Here is a 21,960-nt window from a genome sequence, read left to right as displayed (position 1 = left end):
GTCTCAAAGCGCTTCACAGAATATACTGTAAAGTAAATCGACTATATGTTTTGTAGGTGAAACGTGGCAGCCAATTGCGCACAGCAGTGTCTCACAAATGGTCATGGATTGAAGTGACCAATTTTTTTAAAGGAATTATTACCCCCAGAAAGCGATTCGCCAATCAACTAACAACCGGATTCCTACTTACTGCTAAGTAAACAGAGGCATGTAGAGTAAGGAAACATGCCAAACCTTTCGCCCTACCGGGAATCGAACCCAGGTCTCTCACTTATGAGGCGAGTGTTAACCACTGAGCTACAGGATTCCATGGAATACCTCATCTGAAGGCCATAGCTAGCCAAACACATCTTTAAGTGCACACACCTTTTACCTGGGATTCTGGCATGAAAGGTGCTATATATATGCAAGTTGTTGTTTCCTTCTAGGATACCATTTTGTTTCACTTCAAAATCTTTTTGGGGAAAGCAGCTAAATTTTGGCTGAACATTATTACTGTGGTATCTCCTTTCATAACAGCAACAGTGGTCTGCAAGGCATTTTGCAATGTATTTTTTTTAGCTGGAATGCCTCTAATCGTGGTCTTTCAAGCTGACTCCGCTGGCAAGGATATTACTGCTTGCTGGTAATGATGATAGTCCAAACCTAAGTGGGGTAGACAATATGACCCATTATTCTCTTACCACACCTCAATTGGTCAGCATGAGGTCAGTAGGTAGGTAACCCAGAAACAAAAAAAAATCAGCTTCCTTTCTGTTTAAGTATGATGGAGTCAAGTCTGCTTATTATTGCAAAGTAGTTGTTTTTGTACACCTTTTATTCCTCTTTGTGGTCTGCAGAATATTTGTTCATTGGAGGCAAAAGTAAACTTGGAAAGTCGTGTCTGAATCCTTAGTTGTACAGTGACTGTTACTAATATTGAGGTCCTCCTGCTGAACTGCATCAGTGCATATTTGTCCATTGTCTCAGCAATTTTGTTTGTTCTCTCATACCATCAACTCCTGTTTTTGAGGCTGCAGCCATGGTTCTTTTGTGTCTTTGGGTGTAATTGTGATTTTGCTGCACCAAATCTGCTTGTCTCATAGAAGAATCCCTTTCATTTTTTAAGAGAAGTTGGAAAGCAATTCTAATGTGTTCCCTGCAGACCAGGAGCTCTTCAATTTGTTGCCATGGAGCTCCTTTTGGCTTCTGGTTCATGTTCATGACACAAACTTTGCAGCTTTACACAATTTTGCATAAATTGTCCTATTGGCAGTTATGGTTTCAATCGTACAATAATAATCCTTGCATTTGATATAGCGCCTTTTGTGGTTGAGATGACTCAAAGCACTTCACAGAATATACTGTTAAGTGGATTGACTGTATTTTGTGGGTGAAATTTAATTAAATTTAGCAACATTTGGTGATGGTTTCAATGTACGAAAATAATAAATAAAAATGCTCAAAAAACACTTCTTAAAAGTTGTACCAAATTATTTTGAAGTATTGGCAGTTATTGTGGTGCAGATTTTTAATAAAGCCATTCTGCACAAAGGTTATCTAAATGATGGTAAATATGTTCCTTATCATAACCTGGAAGATAGAACCCTTTTGGATTTGATTAAGGATCACAACCGTAACTTGAGTATCTTGGGCTAATTCAAAATAGCTGTTTTGATTGTGGATTTGCAGGATAGCTAAATCTTTTATGGAGTTAATTTTTTAACTTAAAAAAAAAGTAATTGTCTATTATTAGGGTCATCTTTGTTCTCCAAATGGAATTGTACGTCGCCTGCTGAAACCATATTCCACTGCCTCTCTTGAAGAGGTGTTTTTAATACTTTGATTTTTAAGATGTCTCCAGTGCCTTGGGACGTCCTCCTGAAGCGAAAAGCCCTATATAAATGTAATTTGTTGTTGTAATATTCACCTCCAGGAAGTGATTGATTTTAACATAGCACATGGAGGCCCTGGGCATGATAAATAAGAGATGTTGGCACCCCTCCCTCGTATCGTTTGCTTTCAGTATGGAAAATTATTTTATGTTCACAACCGCAATATAAGACAAACAAGCCATTGTTACTTTCTGCTTGTGGCTTACCATAATGGTGCTCAAGTTTGCTATGCAGCTCTAAATATTTCTCTTCTCAATGATACTTATTCACCTACTCTGATGTATATATGTTACAGTAAAGTTGGGAAACCAGGGATTTTACTAAATCCCTGAAATTTTCAGTAAAATTGCGAAACCATGAAATCACTGAAATTATGGATCAGGTATTTTGTGAAAAAGCGATAATTTCATTATATTGATAACCTTGCCTTGACACTTGTTAGCATTGTGAAGCTGTCATTGCACAGTCTGTTTGTGGTGGACAAGGCTTTACAAAGTGTAAAAGTGCTCAGAAGAAATGAACATTGTTGCAAGCCATATGCAGTGTAAAAGCGCTCAGAAGAAATGAACATTTGACTCATCAGTGAATGAAATGTTGCATGAAGTTTATGGTGAATAAAATATGAATTTTCATAATGTTATTTATTTGTTGATAATGCTAACAAGTGTCAAGGCAAGGTTATCAATGTGATGAATGATCACTTTTTCATGAAATTCCTGACTCCTAATTTCATTGATTTCATGGTTTCACAATTAACTGAAAACTTCAGGAATTTCATGCAATCGCTGGTTTCACAACTTTATTGTAACATTGTAACATACATTTACAGAAGTAAATTAATTTGTTTAGCAATTCCACTATTGTGTTTATTTTCTCATTACATTTTGTATTTCTAGATGTCTTCCACTGAATTTGAGGAAAGATGACTTGAAAGGAATTCACAAGGATCGTATGAAAATAGGTGCTAGCCTGGCAGATGTAGATCCAATGCAGATTGACACTTCTGTAAGTTGATGAAATTGGAGCTGAATTAGTTTCTGTTTTCTTCCAGTCTATTTACCTCTTCTTCCTCTGTTCATAAAGCTAGAACAAAATTTCAGGTCACTAAAATGCATCAAACTCCTTTTGTAGCAAACGGTTGGAATAAATGTATGGTGTGAACAGTGGTATGATATTAAAGCTTTGTTATACTATTGCTTCATAGCTTGTTTCTTTCAACCAGTTGCATGAAGTATTGGTTATTATGTTTAGTTCCTGTAATTATGTGGAGTCCTATAGCTCAGTGGTTAGAGAACTCGCTTTGCAAGCGAGAGACCTGGGTTCAATTCCCGGAGGGTGAAACCTTGGGCAAGTTTCCTTACTCCACATAATAATTCCTCAAGAAAAAAACACAATGATAAATTGGTAATTTTCAATCCACAACTGTGGGACACTGCTGTGCGCAATTGGCTGCTGCGTTTCGCCCACAATTATATACAATCAAATCAATTTTACAGTCTATTCTGTGAAGCACTTTGAGGCGTCTAGAAGACGTGAAAAGCGCTATATCAAATGCAAGGATTACTATTACCAGATTTTCACTTGATATGCTTGCTTACTAATATTTTTTGCATTGATATAGCATTTATAACATTGATAACATCTTAAAGTGCTTCTTGAAGTTTCTGTAGAGTGTAGCTAATGTGATGGGAAATTTGCACCCAGCGATGTTCCACAAACAGCCATGAAGTAAATGACCAATTTTATATCTCATATGCCAGGCAGCACCTGAGTCAAGGTTGTGAGTTTAAACCCAGCATTGGTTCTTTGAGCTATTGGTGTAGATCTGCACTCCAATACAATGCTGGTCTTTGAAACCAGGGCCGTTTGTGGGACATTGCTGTACAAAAATTGGCTGCCACATTTGCATACAAATAGTTATTACATTTGACAATAAATCCAGTGAAGCTTGTTGAGACATTTTGGTGACATTGTGGAGTCCTGTAGCTCAGTGGTTAGAGCACTCGCTTTGCAAGCGAGAGACCTGAGTTCAATCCCCGGCAGGTCAGGGCGAAACCTTGGGCAAGTTTCCTTACTCCACACAGAGCCTAATAATAATCCCTCCAAAAACAATAATAAATTGGTCATTTTCAATCCATGACTGTTTGTGGGACACTGCTGTGCGCAATTGGCTGCCGCGTTTCGCCCACAAATATACAGTCAATTCACTTTACAGTATATTCTGTGAAGCGCTTTGGGACGTCGTCCCGACGTGAAAAGCGCTATATCAAATGCAAGGATTATTATTATTATTATTAAGGCATTGTCATAAAGAAACTTTTGCTTGTCTTCAGTAGATCAGTGCTAAAATCGCATTGTTACATCAGAACATTCAATGTGAATACTTTAAAAAGTCATAACACCACCGATTTATTGAGTTTATGCTAGTTTCCAATCCAAGTCATATGCACCATAACCATTGTTTTCCGTCTAACCTGTATTTGACAACAATTGGTCAACAATTTGACTAGTTTTAATAAAAAATAATGTCTTTTCTCCTGCGTGTTAACATGGCAACAGTTTTTTGTTAGGCTGTATAACACAAGCAACTACAGTTGGGTGAGATGGGGGGTGGAATTCTGTATTTTAAAAGTATTCATGAATAAAGTTTCAAAATAGCATTTTTATAGACACAAGTCTGCTTTTGTATTTTAGGTCCGTTTTGATAGAGTGGGTGGACTTTCAAGTCACATCGCTGCATTGAAGGAGATGGTTGTTTTTCCATTACTTTACCCTGAGGTGTTTGAAAGGTTTAAAATTCAACCTCCAAGGTATGGAACAAATTTCCACAATTCTGTTTGGATCTTCATGCTTTGAGATGTTTAAAAGTCTGCAGTTAGTTAATTAAGGAGAATGCATTATGGCCATTTGGCAATGTTAATTATTGATATACAAAGATACTGTATCTGATTTTTTTAAATTTTGTACAGGGATAGCTTGTTTAAAACATGCCCTTGAGCTGTAGAAGAAAAAATCTTTGTAAAACTATATTCAACAACAACAAAACTTGCATTTATATATGCCCCTCATGCATGGTAGCGTCCAGAGCACTATTCTACCCAGTATCCTGTGTTTCTTTATTACAATATGGTCTGGATGTTATTACATTTATTCAGTGAATATCTGAACCATAAAGACCGTGATGGTCCTAGATTAGCCTCCTCATTCTGTGCTTATTTCATCTAGCAGCAACAAATGCAGAGCAAGGGGAAATGAACGTGTTCACTCATTATGTGCAGGTACCAGGACAAAATCCGGCACTGTTGTGATACCTCCTGCAATGGGTTATCTAAACTCACACAAATAATGATTATAGACGAGGTAATAGAGGGCACCAAGTAGTTGCAACTTTTCCTCCAGTAGAAGGAAGAATGGTGTGCCTTCCGAAGGGAAGTAATTGGTAGTTGTGGGCAACTATTTTGGTCGTAATTTTAAAAACCTATTGTTCCTCTTTCAGCTGTAACTCGAGCAAGTTTTAGATGTGTAGTTTGTCGTTTGCTGCCAGTAATCCTGATAGGAAGGGAGGTGCATGAGTGAGATTTTATTTATAATTGCTGTTCATCTTTCAATTTTTAGGGGTTGCTTATTCTATGGTCCTCCTGGTACTGGAAAGACTCTTGTTGCCAGAGCACTAGCCAATGAGTGCAGCCAAGGAGATCGGAGAGTTTCTTTTTTCATGCGAAAAGGTGCAGATTGCCTTAGTAAATGGGTAGGAGAGTCTGAAAGACAATTAAGGCTGCTTTTTGATCAGGTAACTTAAAAATTGTGATTATGCCCATTTTCTCAATAGAGTTAATATGTATTCAAAAATTACGTTACATGAAGTAATTTTCTATCAAATCATGAATTGTGTGGCCTGAACCTTAAATTCTTGAAAGAGAACAATATTGTAGCCTCCCACAGAGATGGAGCTCTCAGACAGGCTTGTAGATGTTGATCTATTTATTTTTCTGTGTTAGAACCGTGAATTCTCAAAATCCTTGAATTTGAATGTGCAAACAATTGGTAACTGTTCAAAACTTTGTTTGGTAATTTGCCAAATATTTGTCATTTGTTAAAATGGGAAAAGGTCCAATGGGCTTTATATAGATACCTGCTTTTTTATATTATATACTGCCATCTCCCTCACTTTAGACAGTCGCAATTTGCTTCTTGAACCAATTTATACTCTGTGCCTGCAAATAGTCGTTACAGCAATTGTTTGTGAAGCTTTTTTACATAATTGAATATTATAATAATTATCATTAATAATAATATTCCTTGTATTGGATATAGCACCTTTCACCTCAGGAGAACATCTGAAAGCATTTCACAAGATTGACTGTGAAGTGCAGTGACAGTGTATGTAGGAGAATCCAGCAGGATTCCTCCTGCTGCTAAATAGTGGCTCAGAACAACAACAACAAGATTTCATTTATAGAGCACCTTTCACGTAGGGAGGACGTCCCAAGGCGCTGGACAGTTGGGGGAAATGGTCAGGGTGAGGGGAGGGAGGGGAGGGGGTGAGGAGGGGGTAGAGAGTCGAGAGGGGAGCTGAAGGCACGGTCAAAGAGAAAGGTCTTGAGACCGGCCTTGAAGGAGGAAAGGGAGGAGACGGCGAAGGCACTGGGGGATAGAGTTCCAGAGCCTGGGGGCTGAGTGGCTGAAGGCCCGGCCACCAATGGTAAGGCGGTTGAGGCGGGGGATGTGGAGCAGACCGGAGCCAGAGGAACGGAGGGTACGGGCAGGTAAGTAGGGGGATAGTAGGTCGGAGAGGTAGGAGGGAGCAAGGCCGTGAATGGCCTTGTAGGTGAGGATGAGGATCTTGAATTTGATCCTCTGGGGGATGGGGAGCCAGTGGAGGCGAGCGAGGGTGGGAGTGATGTGGTCCCGAAGCCTGGTGCGGGACAGTACACGAGCTGCAGAGTTCTGAATGACCTGCAGCTTGTGGAGGGAGGTGCCGGGAAGGCCGGCGAGGAGAGAGTTCCCATAGTCCAGCCTTGAGGTGACAAAGGCGTGAACCAGGGTTTCAGCAGCGTGAGGGGTGAGGTAGTGCCGTAGTTTGGCGATATTTTGGAGGTGATGGAAGGCGGTGCCAGTTGTGGCGCGGATATGAGGAAGAAAGGACAGCTCAGGGTCGAACAGAACCCGAGGTTCCTGACCGGCTTTGAGAGGTGGAGAGTGCAGCCTTGGATGCTGATGCTGTCAGTGCCTGAGGTGCGGAGGCGCTGACGTGAGCCAATCAGGAGGGCCTCAACTTTGCGCACGTTGAGCTGAAGAAAGTTGTCTCTCGTCCAGGACTCGATGTCAGACAGACAGGGTGTCAGGACATCAGTGGTCGTGGAGTTGGGGGTAGAGGAGGAAAGGTAGAGTTGGGTGTCATCCGCATACATGTGGAAGTTAACCCCATGTCTGCGGATGATGTCACCAACGGGGAGCATATAGAGGGTGAAGAGGAGGGGACCGAGGACAGAGCCCTGAGGAACACCACACGAGACGATGCGGGGGCTGGAGGAAAAGCCGTTTGGAAACAAAATGAAGACGGTGGGAGAGGTACAACCTAAACCACTCAAGGACAGGGCCTTGAGGGTTGAGGTGGGAGGACAAGCGGTGGAGGAGGATAGCGTGGTCGACCGTATTGAATGCTGCCGATAGGACGAGGAGACAGAGGGAGTCCGGTCGCAGATGGTCAACTTGTCATTGGTGACCTTGACCAGGGCGGGTTCTGTGCTATGGGTAACACGGAAACCTGACTGAAGGGGTATGAATAATGCATGGGTGGAGAGGAAAGAGTGCAGCTGGGAGGTGACAACTCTTTCAGGAAGGGGAGGTTGGAGATGGGCCGGTAGCTTGATAGCTGCGACGCATCAAAGGGGTTTTTTTTCTAGGTGGGAGCGATGATGGCAGTTTTTAGGGGAATGGGAATAGAGCCAGAGGAGAGGAACAGGTTGACGATGTCTGATATGTGGGCCAAGGAGGTGGAGCTGAGAGATAAGGAGTGGAATGGGGATAGAAGAGGAGATAATCTAATACATTTGGTATTTTAACTTAGTAAAGTGACAATATAGGCAATTTGGTCTATTATTAATCTGTGCTGGTTTTGGTTGTTCATTTCCTGAGTCAGGGAGGTGCGCAGTTCTCCAAGGCACTCTGGTTTTATTCCAGCATTATCTCTGTGCACACTACAAACAGGGACCCCAAGCCTTGACTCTTGCCACCCTTTTGAAATTGGGTAAACGGAGTGCAACCTCCAGGGAAATGTGCTTTCCATTCCTGATGCACAGGAATTTCTATGTGTTGTGGCATACTGTGTCTAGTTTGGGTGCTCCTAAATGTGGTGATGTTTTTTGTTTCATCTGTAGTTGATAGTTTTTCCACAATACGTGTTGTTTCTTGCATAAAACTGATCGTAAAAGCAGCTGAAATGTTACACAGAACGTGACATTCTTTTGCCCTCTGAACTTAAAATCTGTCTTTTTTTTTAAGGCCTACCTAATGCGTCCTTCAATTATTTTCTTTGATGAAGTAGATGGTTTGGCTCCTGTCCGTTCCAGTCGGCAAGATCAGATACATAGGTATGTAATGTTTAAAACTTCAGTGGCTTATGGCGTGCTGTTGGGTAGTGATTTAGCAAGCAAATCTTGTTTGGAAAATGCATGTCTTCTGTCTGCAAAATGCGGTTAAGATGCAGGAGAACGGACAAATTTGTCCCGTGTCAAGGAATTCTACTATTAACGATAAGTGCATCTTTAATTTACTTCATAGCTAAATTGTGACAAGTATTCTCTTCACAATAAAGGACTGCTGTACTTTGTTGTAGTAAGCTTAAGAATCTAGGAATGCATGTGTTTATTTAAAAAAATTCAAATTATGGAACAGCAAAATGAAGGTTTAATCCTAAAATCTTTTCAGTTCTATAGTGTCTACTTTACTAGCCCTGATGGATGGATTGGATAGCAGAGGTGAGATCGTGGTGATAGGGGCAACGAACAGACTGGATTCCATAGATCCTGCTTTAAGGCGGCCTGGGCGTTTTGACAGGGAATTTCTTTTTGGCCTGCCAGACAAAGATGTAAGTATATCTGCCTTATTTAATTAAGTTAGCATAGCTAAAGGGATCTATATTGTAGTAATTTGATGATCATAGGAATAAATTTCATGTTTTTAAATTGCATAATGTCCTAAGACAGAAATTGACCATTTAATTAGGCGTATTTTTGCAAAAGAGCATTTTTATGTTTCGTTTTCACTGCCAAGTTATTTTTTTCATCTGAGCTGCATTTCAGACACTGCAGTAGGTCCATTGCCAAGATTGTCACTTTCTATTCCTGGAACATTATCCATTTGTAACCTTAACTCCCCCGCTGTTAACATTCCTATCCATCCTTCTGTTGGCCTTAGCCTATCCAAATCTTTCCTCGTTAGCCTCCCTAATTCCTCTCCAGAAGCTTAACCTGATCCAGAATGCTGCATCTCAAGTTTCTTGCAAACTTGACCAAAGAAGACTTTAAAGATCTTTATCCTAATCTTCAGTGGGTCTCTTCCCACTTTATACATTAACCGTTTCCAGCCGGTACCCTCCACTCTTCTGGCTAATCTGCTTCTCTCCTTTCCCTTTGCTCATCTTCTCTCCCTTTGCTTCACCAACTGTGGTCGAGGCTTCAACTATCATGGCTGTCTCACACTCATGCAACGTCCCGTTGCTTTGCTACCACTTTTCACAATTGTTATGAAATATATTGCTTTGACCGTGTCTTTGGTCAACATGTTTATGTCAATTCTCTTTATTTCCTTCATTGGTACCTTGCCACTGTGTTTGGCAACTCATGCGAGACATTCATTTACATAAAAGATATAAACACAAATGTTTTTAGAAAACAATCTTCTCTTTAGAGTCGTACTGTACAATGCACCACCTGTGCCTTAGCAAATACTTCTCTGACCGATCTTGATATTTAGCTGTCCTAATTGCTGTCTGAAAGCAGTCTGAGTCGCTTCCGAGACTGATCTCTCCACACTTAAATTAAAAAACAACTTAATTTTAGAAAAAATCGTAATCTTTTCTGAACTTGGTTGTTATTAGGCTCGCAAAGACATCCTGAAAATTCACACAAGGGATTGGAACCCCAAACCATCAGATACATTTCTTGATGAACTGGGAGAAAAGTGTGTGGGTAAGTAATAAATTGGACACATCTCCCGAGCCACATCTGTTTTCGAACTTGTTTTAAAACCAGTATTGAAACTACAAATAGGTAGGTTTTTTTTTAGTAATTCTATGACCTTGCAAAAAGAAATAGCTGGAATATCCTTTAACTAAGAGGGACTATTATCCCACGATTCCTGCAAATATATAATATTGTGCAAATACTCGTGGTCTTCAAATTAGAATAGTTCTGGAAACCATTTTATTTTGAAATATTGAAACTGATCATGAGCATTTAATGGAGAGTAAAACGTTTTTACCTCTTCATTTACCAATCTTACATCTAGAATTGCTTGAAGGCATTAAAGTAAGTCTTGGGCCAAGAGAAAACTTCACTTTTTGAGAACTGAATAAATGGGATGAAATGCTATACTATACTCGCTTGGTATACTTCAAATACTTGTGACTTTGAGTTAAGTTAATCCAGACACCCAAATTCGATTGCAGTCAGGCAGCGGAGTTGCTGAAGCAAAAGGCAGCCAAACATCATAGATATGCAGCCCAGGCCATTTTACTTCACAGAGATTCCTTGCCTTCTGCATGGCAAACAGAAATGTTTCCTAAAATTACTGCAGGTTTTGTGAATTCCTCAACCTGGTCTTCAAACAAGAATATGTTTCCTAGAATTACATTTGTTTGAAGACCAGGTTGAGGAATACCTGATACCTGTAGTGGTGTCTTTTTAAACAGTGTCTAGCTAGATAAATTGTAAGACCAAGAAACCTTTGCCAAAAGCAGGGCTACACTGGAGATGAAGTACCCTTCAGGAATATGACAATGGTACACTCTTGCCTATTTATTCTGACCTGACATTTAATTGATTCCAAGAGCATCGTTGGGTTTTGCCTTCCCCTAAAGATCAGGAGAGTCGATTTTCTTGGGGGTAGTTTAAAAAATAAAATTAGAGGCTGAGTAAGTGAGGAGGAACTAACCCTGTTGATTAATTGATTCATATATATGTAAGATTTGTTTTAAAATGCGCTACATTTGATTTTACATTGCTGATGAATATTTAAGAATGTAAATGTGTAGCCACTAGCATCTTTGTTTCACCCGCAGGTTATTGTGGTGCTGACATTAAATCTGTCTGTACTGAAGCAGCCCTGTGTGCCTTGCGTCGCCGTTATCCCCAGATCTACACCACTAATGAGAAATTGCAACTTGATATATCCTCTATTAACATCAGTGCTAAAGACTTTGTAATGGCCATGCAGAAGATTGTGCCAGCTTCTCAGCGGGCGGTATCCTCGCCTGGACAAGCGCTATCGTTTGTTGTCAGACCACTTTTTGACAAGACCTTTTATAAAATACTTGAAGCCTTGAAGAAAGTTTTCCCACATGCAGAGCAAGGTTTAAAAAAGAGCTGTGAGATTGGTAAGGATTACTACTTATTTCAAATCTGAGAGAACAATGGGTTACTGGGTTAATGTTCAATAATGTATGTGGGGATGCATGTTGTTGTATTTTTGTGCTTGCCTAAGGTTGTGTGTCATCACCTGGGCCAATAGAAAGGTGCAGCCGCATTTCCCCTCGGAATCCGCTACAAACATCCTCCTACCAGTTTCAACACCAGTAATCTTCATGACCTTTCTGTAGGTAATTCTGGGTTGTAGATCTATGACAACTAGACTATGCAACTCCTTTTGTGCCTTGTCTCAAATTGTACCAAAAGTGTGTCAAAATTATCCTAAAAGATAGTATATTTAACCCACTGCTTAAAGGATACTCATGAGACATAGGGCACACCATTTGTTAACAGTAAATTCTGATGGCAGCACTGCAATTTGTGACTTCAAAGCCCAATTTCAAAAATCAAAAAATATCTCTTTGTAAAACAGCCAAATTTACTGAAACCTGAGAGAGAAACCAGTCTCATTATAGGCAAGTGGGAAGTGTTCAGTCCTAAAGCTGTCATTAAAGACTTTTTTTAAAAAGAAGAGGGCACATTTTTAACTACAATTTCTACATCACCACCGGCAATAATTCAAGCAGTGAAATGTCTTCAGGAATATCACAATTTCCAATTCTTTTTTGGAAAGGGTAGATCTTTCAAAACTTATAGCTTTGTGGAATAGTATCAAATCTATAACAAAAAATCCTTTTGAAAACTATACCTAACAGGTAAAGCAAGTCTTGTAATAGAAGATATGTACAGTGATGATGAAGAACCATCAGTATTTGAAAATGGGCCTCTTAAGAAATCAGCTAGTAAGCAGGGAGGCAAAGGATCTTTCCTCTGTTTTAGTAGGTAAGTAAACTTCGCTGATTTGGGGTGTGGGATATATTTTTAAACTTGCTACTACGAGCTCAGCTGTGTGGATGCAAATTGAATGCACAGATAACTGCGGTTTCAACCTCTCCTTGAGAAGTTTCTGTATCCTTGTATTTATTTACTGTCAATTTTGTTATAATAAATAATAATCCTTGCATTTGATATAACACTTTCCACAACTTCTAGACGTCTCAAAGTGCTTCACAGAATATGCTGTAAAGTGGAATGACTGTATATTTGTGGGTTAAACGCGTCAGCCAATTGTACACAGCAGTGTCCCACAAACAGTCGTGGATTGAAAATGACCAATTTATTATTGTCAGTCGGGTGTCTTGACATGTGTGGAAAACCATCATGCTTAAGAGTTTCTGAATCAAACAGAGTTCATGCCTCTTGAAAGTGCTGCTAACTAATCCAGGCTGACACTTAGTGCTTTCCATCACTTTGGATGTATGGAATTGCTTCCCATCAGTAACCCCACTGGCACTCTAGTGAGGAAGGAGAACCAACTTAAGCTTCCTTTCTGAGGCTAAAAGTGCTTCCCCAGATGTATTTTCCCTTTAATACTTGAATTTGATGTACTTTTTAAATTGCAAGTATGAGCAAAAAAGTTTGCTATTTTTCTGCAACATTTGAGACATCTTTGTTTTGCTACTAACTTATTGATGTAAATGTTTCATGTCTGAGTATTAATATTTTATTTGAGCAAAAAACGTTTTGTTTAGGCGTGCCTATCATGAGCCAACATCCTATCGACCACGGTTATTACTGTCTGGAAAACCAGGTTCAGGTCAGAGTTCACACCTTGCTCCAGCACTGCTTCACACCTTGGAAAAATTTACCGTTCACACATTTGATCTTCCAGTCCTGTATGGTGTTAGTGCTACATCACCTGAAGAAACCTGTGCACAGGTAAGATGTCTTACAGTTTGTGTAGGATACCGTGGGTCCATAATTACATCCTATGTTGTAAATAGACTTGAGCTATACCAGGAGTGTATTATGGAGCCAACTTTATATTCTGAATGATTCAAACTTGGGCAGACGTTTTACTACAATTTTATTTGAATTTATTTGATGTTTTCCAGTGTATTGCAAGATCTAAAATCTATCTAGTGGATAACCAATATCACTCCACTTGAAATGAGCCCAATAACGGTAATAATTGGGGTTGGGCCCCATTGTGGACATGAAAATAGGAATATATTCCAGATTGCACATATCAGGTTATCACAGAATAATGTAGTGATGATAATGCTTTCATTTGATATAGAACCATATCAAGTTGTTGTCAACGACTCAGCACTAAACAGGATTTACTGGACTGGATTTTGTAAGCAAACTTATTTGTAAACAGTCTCTTTTTGCAAAGATGTGTCCTACAAACGGCCATGAAGTGAATGGACAGTTTTATCCTGAAGGATTCTGAGCCAAGGGAAAAACTCCATTCTCTGTTGAATAGTGCCATGTCATCTTTCAGTTCCACCCAAACAGGCAGAAAGGATCTTGATTTCATCTCATCCAAAGGACAGCACCTCAGACATTTCATTGCAGTGTTTGGAGGAGCACTGCATTATCAGCCTAGATTTTATGAGCTCAGAGTCTTAATGTGGGACTTGAACCCACAACCTTTTGACTCTGAGGCAAGATGACACTGAAGTGAGGACTGTCTGAGAATAACATTTGGGCTCATAGTTTAGTATCGAGGATAACCCATGATATAAAGGATTGGTTTCACTGGAAGAGTCCCAGTGCAGACTATATACTTGTTGGACAACACGTTGCAGAAGTTGCTCCTCATTGAGTCTTTAGAGTATCTAAATTAGAATATTATTTATATTGGATGACTGGTTCTTACCTTGCAAAATCATTGCTTATGTAAAGATAGTGTCAGTATTTTTACCTGGTTAGTTTTGTGATTCTTTACTCTTGTCAGCTTTTCCGAGAAGCAAGAAGGACAGCCCCGAGTATACTCTACATCCCTCACGTTCATCATTGGTGGGATTCGATTGGAGACACCCTGAGAGCTACGTTCATTACATTACTTCAGGACATTCCCTCATTTACCCCAATCTTGCTGCTGGCGACATGCGACATCCCACACATTGAACTGCCAGATGAGGTGAATATTCCTTTTGCTGCAATCCTTGACATTTTGTTACAAAGTATTTAAACTAGTCCAAACCACTTTGCAGGTTTTGATTGTCATCTATAAAGGATAGCATGACCAAAACAAGTTTGTTTTAAAATAATACAATTGCCCCAGTTGATCAATAGCTCAAACAGATAATTATGTTCTCCCAGCACACTATTTTTGTGGTTACAGTGCCTTCTTTCATATGATGCCAAGTAGTCAAGTGCTTTCATCACAATGTTTATATTGTCCCTTTTCCCATCTACATTTATAAGAAAATTGGTAGATAAGCTTCCTAAAACACAAATTGTCTAAAGATACCAGAACAGCAACTTGCACTTATAGAGCGCCCTCCACCCAGGGTAGCATCTCAGACTGCTTAACACTTAGGTTGGGAGGTGTCAGAGAGTGAAGGGATTTGAACACCAAGCCAAGAACCTGACCAACGTAATCATTCAAATTACAAAATGTTAAATTGTGCGTACCACTTCTATTTCAACCTTTCTGTGGTTTAGACTGTCAAAACCCTATGACTATTACATGCTTGAAATTAATTCCAACCCATCTGCTGTTTTTGCATCTGACCTATGTGCCTCTTTTTAATTATTTTAAAAGGTGAAAGAGATGTTTCTTTGTCATTACGGAGAAGTTTTCAATGTCCAGCTTCCCGGCAGTGAAGAAAGAAAGAAATTCTTTGAAGATCTTATATTAAGACAGGCTGCCAAGCCCCCATCATCAAAAAGAAAAGCCAGTAAGTTAAGAGTTTGTGCTGCAGAAGCACAAAAATTGCAGCACGTCACTGCACTGATATGTATGTGTGGTATTTGAGCAGATTATCAAATTATTTATCAAGTATTGAATTTCAAAGATTTTGTAGGTCTCAAAATTTGCTTAGGAATTTGAACTTTGTGATTTTGCTCTTTGATCTAATAAACTAATCTCCTGGGTAACATCAATATAATTCTATATCTTTCACTGCGACTAACTACAAAGGTCTCTGAATGTTCTTCAGTGACCCTTCCTGGAACTGCACAGCAGGAGAGGACATGATCCACCAAGAAAGAGTTCAGATGAAAAACGCCCTTTAACCAAATTGATTTCAGCCTTCCGGAATACCAGCCCTACTGTTTGTTTATACCATCAAGCTGTTTCATAAATGTACTTTGTCCTAATCGTTATTCCGTCTGGTAATTTATTCCAGCTGCTAATCACCATCTATGTAAAGAAGTACTTCTTAGGGTTTCTCCTAACATTATCACCGCAATTTGAACTTGTGTACTCCCAACTTTGCTTTCTCATTCCTTTCTTGTGTGCCTTTAAATTTTGTTTTTTTTTAGGCTGGAGCCCTAGCTCAATTAGTTGACTTAGGTCATCCCCATTGCTCTCCTTGGTGTTGCCTCCAGGGTCTTCTGATGTCACGTTGACCAGAGTTATATACAGTATTCCAGGTGCAGCCCTCTATTTGAGCACGAGATCTGAACTCAACTGATTTGATCGTTATAGCCCAGCTCCTATTCCCTGTTTACTGCTGTCTCAAATATGAGCTAAATGTCAACAAGGTCTCTTCTCCCATGAAATGCCAGCTGTCCAAATCATGACACACATGTGCCTCTTATTTTAACATATGTAAAGACCCTTAGATTTATCTGTGAAGAGGTTAATTTGTCAGTGTACCTATGTACATAATATACTGTTGAGCTCTTTGTAAGATTGTAAAATCCTGACACTTTACTCTGATTTCCCTTTCTTGGTCTGTCTTCAAATTTCCCTTGCATCAAGTTTGCAAATAAAGGTAATTTCTCCTATGAATCCAATAGCTTGCTAATAGCTGAGTTTGCACATGAAGAATGACCACTTGGGAAAAAAGTTGGCAACTAAGAATTGAATCACTCTATTTCGGAGGGGGAGGGAGAAATAATCCATACGTATCAATAGTGATATTGACCATTAAGAAGATCAAGTTATAGCCTATTATATAATCTTAAGTGGAAAGTCTCAATGAAATGTTGTTTATTTGCATGCATCTGAAAAGAACAGTATTTTTTTCTTTTCTTAGTAGCTTATATGAAAATAACTGTACTTTAAAGGAGGGGTTTTTAGTGTTTCAGGCATTGGAAGTCCTTCCAGTAGCACCACCTCCCGAACCACGACGTCTCTCCGAGGAGGAGCTAAAGCGGCTTGAAGGGGAAGAAGAAGGCACTCTTCGAGAGTTAAGGCTTTTCTTGCGTGATGTGACTCTCCGACTGGCAAATGATAAACGCTTCAGAGCCTTCATGAAGCCTGTAGATCTTGAGGAGGTATAAATTGTTTACGTGCCATCCCGCGAATGATTGATTGAAACGCAATTTAAAATGTATGTTTCTTTTGTAATTAAAATCTTTTATAATTGCCAATTTGATTAAATGTCAAATTGAAGGTTCCGTATAACCTTAATTTTTTGCTGCTGGTAGAATGGTAAATACTGTTTGTGGTTGTCCTGCCAACAGCATGAAAAAATTCAAAAAGCCACTGAAATTGAGTATAATCCCTTTACTTCAGGTAATCAAGTGCCATTCTAAACCAATAAAATGCCTGGCCACTGTCAGGATTCACTTCCCAGTTTTGGAAGTTGAGGTAGAAACATAGAAATCTACAGCATAGAAGGGGGCCATTCAGCTCATCGAGTCTGCACCAGCTCACGGGGCAACAAAATTGCTTCAATCCCAACGCCCTATTTTATCCCCAACCCCCTTCAAGCCCCTCTATTTCATGTGCCTGTCTGCTTCTCTCTTGAAGACTACGATGGAATCTACTCAGGGGGACAATCCACACACCAACTTTTTTTAAGTTTAAAAAAATTTCCTCCTCAGTTCTCTTTTCGCTCTTGTGGCTAAGTGCCCTAGTTATTGACTCCCTAGCTAGTGGAATGAATCTCTCTAGCCTGTCAAAACCCCTCATGATTTTGTACACCAGGCTTCCTTGAATCCTGAAAACATTCTCTAAAGGAGTATAGTAGTGAAGTTTGTGTTTCTGTACATTGAAAATATGGAGGCTTCATTCAGTTTCAGTTACTGTCCTAGCTTTAACCATGTAGGATTTACATTTGATGGGACATGTTACCAAACGGACAATGTTTTCATGGCTATCTTGTTCATCCATTACATTTAAATTTCCCATGTTGCTATAGATAGATGCAGCGGAAATAAGGGTGTTAATTAAGGGAATGGGTTAAACGGTCTGCCGTAATCTAAACTGGTGTAACAAGCCTGATGATCTGAACAGCCTTTCCTCTTCCTATCATCCAAATTATATGACATCTTGCTTGGAGAATATAATAATTTAGAATTCAAGAGAATCTGGAGGAGAAGTTGAACATTTTGTACAGCAATGTGATGTAATGTATTGAACATAACTGTACAATTTAGGTTCCAGATTACTGCACTGTCATCGGACAACCAATGGACCTTTCTACTGTGATGTCAAACATTGACCTTCACAAATATATGACAGTGAAAGAATATCTTCAAGACGTAGAATTAATCTGCAATAATGCTTTGGAGTACAATCCTGATCGAGATCCTGGAGGTGAGTATATGGGGGTGTGGGGGAGGGAGTGAAGAAAGAAACCAAGTTTTTGTCTGGTATCCAATCTGTTAGAGTTCCAATGTCCAAAATAAGATTTTAAGTGCATCTTGACAGAACTTTAAGAATTCAAATGCATGCTGTAGAATGAAGGGTTAAATTTCTATATCTGAGGAAATCGCTGTGCTGGAGTTTGATGCATGACCTTGAATTTTCTTTCCATTGAAAGGTAGCCAATAAAACTTCTGTTTATCAAAGTCAAATTACAGGATATAAAAGGTGACTAATCTTGTGTATAGAATTCTAAAATTAATGTAATTTTAGGCAGAGAGATTAATCTATAAAGCCAACAGTTGAACGTCAGCAAGACCCAGGCTCACCTGATTAGCTGACGCCAGCGCTTCCGTACCTCAGATACTGGTAGCATCAGCATCTACGGATGCGCACTCCACCTCACCAAGCCAGTCAGGAACCTAGACGTCTGTTCGACCCTCAACTGTCCTTCCTCCCCCACATCCATGCCATGCCCCGCTTTGCCTTTCCCCACCTCCACAACATTGCCCCACTCCGCCACTGCCTCATCCCTCAAGTTGCCAAAACTGTCATACATGCCTTCATTACAACCAGCCTCGACTATTCCAACACCCTGCTTGTCAGCCTCCCCGACTTCCCTCGACAAGCTGCAGATCATCCAGAACTCTGCAGCTTATGTCCTCTCCTGCACCAGGCTTCGTGACCCCATCACAGCCACCCTCACCTGGCTCCACTAGCTTCCCATCCCTGAGAAGATCGAGTTCAAAATTATTTTCCTTTCAAGGTCCTCCATGACCTTGCCCCCTCCTAACTCCGACCTCCTAACCCCTTATCAACCTTTCTGCTCCTTCTGGTCAGCAGGCAGAACTTTAAAGAATTCAAATGCCTGCTCCATGTCCCCCACCTGGCCCGCCCCACCATCAGCAGTTGGGCCTTTAGCCTCTCTGCCCTCACCCTCTGGAACTTCATTCCCTTTGCCTCGCTCCCTCCCTTGCCTCCTTCAAGGCACGCCTCAAGACCCTCCTCTTTGACTACCCTCCTCCCCTCTCTGCCCTGCGCCACCCCCACCGGCTCAGGTCCCCTCATCCCTGGCTGCTCAGCACCTTGGGACGTCCGCCCGACATGAAAGGCGCTTTACAAATGTAATTTTGTACTCTAATTGATTTCTCAGACCGTCTGATCAGACACAGAGCTTGTGCTCTAAAAGACGCTGCCAATGCTATTGTAAAATCAGAACTTGATGAAGAATTTGAAAAAGTGTGCGAAGAAATTGTGGAATCTCGAAAGAACAGAGGTATTTTTTTTTTCTTTGTTCACTTTCTGTGGTCCATACCTTCTTTCACTTAATGAAGAGATGTTTAATGTGGAAGAGCTTGTCTGTCGCAGGTGTCAGGCAAACACCTGGATTACTTTCCAACTTTTAAACTCTCTTAAATGGGGTTTGGCATTAAAGAATGTTTAAGAGAGAGCTTAAGAGAATGGAATCATTATTATGTGATGAACTTATTTTATCCAAATGCTTTCATTCTGCTTTCACTATTATAGGTTGCTATTCTTCAAAATTTGCACCCACATTTTATCACGTTTTACCAAAGAATTCTGCAGCAGAGGTTTCTCAATGCGAAAGAATGGAAGCAATATCAGCACCAATTGATGCAAGCACACCTTCAGTTTCTTTAGGTGAGTGGTCAAAAATATTCATTTCCTACTGTTAAAATCTTCAAGGTTTATTTTCTGTGTCTCATTTTTAATTTACCACCTTTCTCAGTTTGCTACCATACTTTATTCAGTCAGACAAGAGGTTATGTCTATCTGTGATTTTTGCCTCCTGGTGGAGAATTAGAAAATCTCCTATTCTGTGGAATAACATGATGAAATGTGAAATATTCAAAAGATTTTGCAGGACAGCAAAAAATAACTTACTAGTGTGAATGTTTAGAATTTCAAGGCAGGTAATACTGACCAAAACATCTGCACGATTTTTAGAATAAAATCAATAATTTAAATGATGGTGAATTGAAATCACATTTATTCAGTCTGAACAAACAAAATAACTGATGCAAGTATTTGCAAGTCAAGTCCAGACTGTTCTGAAGGCATTTACAGTTTCAAGGATTTTTTAAAAAATCCAATATTTTCAATTAAAAAAAATTTTTTTTTAGATATTTTGACTGATCTTCGAAGTTGAATCTCAAAAATAAGTTAACATGGGAGCTAAATTACTGTAATACAGCTAAAATAGTCTCATTGGACCATTCGCCTGTCTCTTCATTCCAGATTTCAATCTGGACATTGTCAATCCAGTTCCGGGACGGAGGTGAATGGACTTGCTGCACTTGTCCCATATATGACTGCTGTTAGTAATCATATCTGTTTGACTATATTAACCCAAAATGTAATTAAGACCTTATTGTAATGTCTTAATTGGTTAACTAAATATCCTGGGAACTAAATATCAATGGTTCAATAAGTAAAACCACTGATTTGTATGAAACTGAGCCTTAGAGACTCAAAAGTCCTGGGTTTTATTTCCGTTCTATTTGGTTCACTATTTTTAGCTGTAGTGGTCGTAGGGTGATGACAACAAATATCCATGAACCAGGGTTTCTGTTTTTGATCCTTATTCAGTGATGCCTTGCTGGACAGTGGTCATCTGGTGAGTTTCAGGAATGTTTGGCTTTGATGCCCAGATTAAATAGCCTATTGCTTCTTATTATCTGGCCTCAGGAAGAATGACCATTTGGACAATTTACTGGTACCCTGGGTCCTTCAGGAGAGGAAAAGGGATATAGAGAGAGAACTGAAACTGTCCTTGTTCAAGTAACATGTTGGATTTGGTGTAGATGAGAATGTTTTATTTATAGACTTTTCCCAGAATCTACATCACTGAGTAGGTTGTTTTGAAATGCCATAATGCTTTTATTTTTCTTGTTTGTTATGTCCTAGGCTATTCAAAGAAAAAGTATCGGAGAACCAGGCGATGGGATCGTGGCATCATATTCAAGCGCAAAAAACCTCCACAGAGGGTCATATACGAGGAAGATGATAGCGAAGAGGCCAGTAACGGGGTAGAAAAGTGCAATGATTCAAGTCTCGATCAGACTGAATTAGACTACAATGGTGATTCTTCCATAGAAACTGAGCAAGAACAGCTTCTCAATAGCGAACCAAATGATGTAAAGCACAGGCTGGCTGAGGAAGTGGAGCCTGTGCAAACTGATGTGATAATGGAAGCACAGACTGATAATGCACTGATGGATGCAGGTGAAATTGTGGGCAAGAAGACCATTTCTCCTGATCAAGCAAAAAAAGAAGAAAGTGAACTGGGTAATGGAGATTCTACTAAAAAACAGGGAATTAAAACAAATAAACACCAGGAAAGAAAGGGAGATACAGAACATCATTCTACAAGTGTGTATATAGAAGGGCATGGCTATCATGCCTATGTAAATGTTTTTGTAAGGTATTTTGAGAGTTAAGTGAAACAGTTGTGTACTTATTATAGTAAAATCCATGTCTGTTGCAAAATGTTACAAAAATATTGGCTGGGGTCAGTTCTTGCCTTGGCTGGAGATCTTGGATAGTGTCAAATGACTTCCAAAGGGAAGAGGAGGAAATTCTGTGTTATATTGTTAGTCGGAATGATAAATTTTACACTTAATTAATTAATGGTTGTAAATGAAAGATGCATATTCAAAGTATTGGATATGTATATCAAATGAGTGGACCAACCCAATGATAAATTCATGCGTTGGATGAAGTTTGTTAATGTTTTGAAACTGGAGAGATTTGTCGCAGACAAATTATTTGCTAAAATAATCTGATTTACCTGCTCTTTGATGTTTATGGGAGTGTTCAAAGT

General features: G+C 39.6%; 1 protein-coding gene across 1 annotated transcript in view; it reads left to right on the top strand.

The window, feature by feature from the left end:
• The window catches only part of LOC103183211 (ATPase family AAA domain containing 2), a 43,325-nt gene that overhangs the window by 15,417 nt on the left and 5,948 nt on the right, over positions 1 to 21,960 (top strand). Inside the window, 16 exon segments of the mRNA XM_042331810.1 lie at positions 2,771 to 2,879; positions 4,569 to 4,684; positions 5,490 to 5,664; positions 8,379 to 8,467; positions 8,805 to 8,964; positions 9,976 to 10,066; positions 11,158 to 11,472; positions 12,220 to 12,346; positions 13,096 to 13,282; positions 14,307 to 14,492; positions 15,120 to 15,255; positions 16,605 to 16,801; positions 17,909 to 18,068; positions 19,270 to 19,392; positions 19,644 to 19,778; positions 21,045 to 21,425. Of these exon segments, the coding sequence (XP_042187744.1) occupies positions 2,771 to 2,879; positions 4,569 to 4,684; positions 5,490 to 5,664; positions 8,379 to 8,467; positions 8,805 to 8,964; positions 9,976 to 10,066; positions 11,158 to 11,472; positions 12,220 to 12,346; positions 13,096 to 13,282; positions 14,307 to 14,492; positions 15,120 to 15,255; positions 16,605 to 16,801; positions 17,909 to 18,068; positions 19,270 to 19,392; positions 19,644 to 19,778; positions 21,045 to 21,425 (2,687 nt within the window).

Source organism: Callorhinchus milii, unplaced genomic scaffold (assembly GCF_018977255.1).
Source record: "Callorhinchus milii isolate IMCB2004 unplaced genomic scaffold, IMCB_Cmil_1.0 Scaffold2, whole genome shotgun sequence".
Classification (NCBI taxonomy): Eukaryota; Metazoa; Chordata; class Chondrichthyes; order Chimaeriformes; family Callorhinchidae; genus Callorhinchus; species Callorhinchus milii.
This window is presented reverse-complemented; position numbering and strand designations above follow the sequence as displayed.